Here is a 1,765-nt window from a genome sequence, read left to right on the forward strand (position 1 = left end):
ATTAGAGTCCATTCATTTGTCTCTGAAGGGCAGGAGCGGGTGAAACTAAATGGTTGTTTTCTCAAGGCCATGGGTCATTACAGGTTGGATCTGGCTCCCAGGTTTGTCCACTCTCCAAAGAACTCCAAAACTCTTTTGGAAAAAAAGGGTATTATTGGAAGATAAACATGTCTGGATCTGCTTTCTATGCTTCCAATTGCAATAGTCAAGCATTCAGGGAAGTAGAGTGAAAATAGCATCCTCTAGAGTCTTACCTTGCGGAAAATTTCCTCCACATCACAGGAACAAGCATATTCTTGTATATGTTCAATGAGTCTTATAATAAAAACAGAGCCCTTTGTGGGATGTCTCCAAGAAACGTTATCTGTTGATAAAGCACATTTCAAATCTCAAGACTGGCTCTTGCCTGAAGAAAGAGAAGAAACCCTAATATTTCTACTCCAGCTGAGTGATGTTTGAAATCATAAATTTAGTAGCAAATAAGGAAAAGGCAGAATGGGGTAGAGGGGAGTGATTGGGATTTGGAAACAAAATATCTAAATGTACATTTCCAAAGTGGTATTACTGACTGTGATTTAAGTTAACTATGCATTCTGATATTTAATAGACTCTGCTGTACAGGGGATGGTAATAATTCCATACACAAGTGGTATCTGAGGTCACACAAGTGTTTGAGATAACCCAGGATATGCAATACTCAGTCTACAGGTAATTATATTAACAAATTCTCAATTTATATACTTCATAAAAAATTAATCAAAATTAAATAACATTGACAGTAAGATATTTACATACAAAAGGTTAACTATAAAAATCATAAGACAGAACAAAAGTAGAAATCTAGAAGGAGTAGATAAGGAAATGACTGTATTTTTTGGAGGGAAAAAGTTCTTATGAAGAAGAGAAATATTAAAGAAAAGCAATATTAATTTACTACATAGTAGACACAGAAGTAATGAAGGCATAAAATTATACAAAGGAAGGCATAAGAGAAAAGCAGCAGCAATAACTCTGTATATAATGACAGACACATTCTTTAATGACACGTTTTAGCCAGTTATAATGGTCATAAAGTATATATTGATAATAAAATTCTATTTAGAAACACAGCTATCTCAGCTAAATGAAGGCTTTAACTGAGACTTGTTCTAGTAAAAGGAAGTAAGTGAAAGATATGGTGGAGACAGAAGTCTCTGCAAATGTTTTGTGAAATTAAGGAAGTAGATAATTATTTTTCTTCAGGAGATCACTATGATGTGGTTGGGATTGGCACAGCAGAATGTGGAGATAGGTTTAACATGGAAGTTATAGATAACTAAATTGGAGTTTCTGACAGTCATCTGGAAGGGAGGAGTAAGGAAAGTGAAAGAAAAGAAAGATACATAAATCAGCCAGATTGATGATGAGAAGCCGGGGGCCTACAAAGAGCTACTTAGAGAGCGGTGAATGTCATGTGGAAGGCTGGGATCAAAAGATACTAAGTAACAGTTCTGTCTAATGTTAAACTCTACTATATGTACTCAGGCTGAAAATGTATGGTGTTTTTGGGTGCTGTCATTGTTTCTGATCATTGGGAAAAAAAATTATTGAGTTCTACATCAGGCCATGTTCAACACAATGTAGAACCAAGCTTCTACTGAAAGAAGATATCTCATTTTAGAAAATATTTTAGAATTTCCTTACTCCTTATACGAAGATTAATTCAAGATGGATTAGAGACTTAAATGTTAGACCTAATACCATAAAAACCCTAGAAGAAAATCTA

General features: G+C 34.6%; 1 protein-coding gene across 1 annotated transcript in view; it reads right to left on the minus strand.

Annotated features, from left to right (window-relative positions):
- CASP5 (caspase 5, apoptosis-related cysteine peptidase) overlaps positions 1–1,765 on the minus strand; it is a 40,230-nt gene that overhangs the window by 30,340 nt on the left and 8,125 nt on the right. Inside the window, exon 8 of the mRNA XM_011926645.1 lies at positions 255–364. Coding sequence (XP_011782035.1) covers positions 255–364 — 110 coding nt within the window. The remainder of the gene's footprint in view (positions 1–254; positions 365–1,765) is intronic.

Source organism: Colobus angolensis, unplaced genomic scaffold (assembly GCF_000951035.1).
Source record: "Colobus angolensis palliatus isolate OR3802 unplaced genomic scaffold, Cang.pa_1.0 Scaffold7, whole genome shotgun sequence".
NCBI lineage: Eukaryota > Metazoa > Chordata > Mammalia > Primates > Cercopithecidae > Colobus > Colobus angolensis.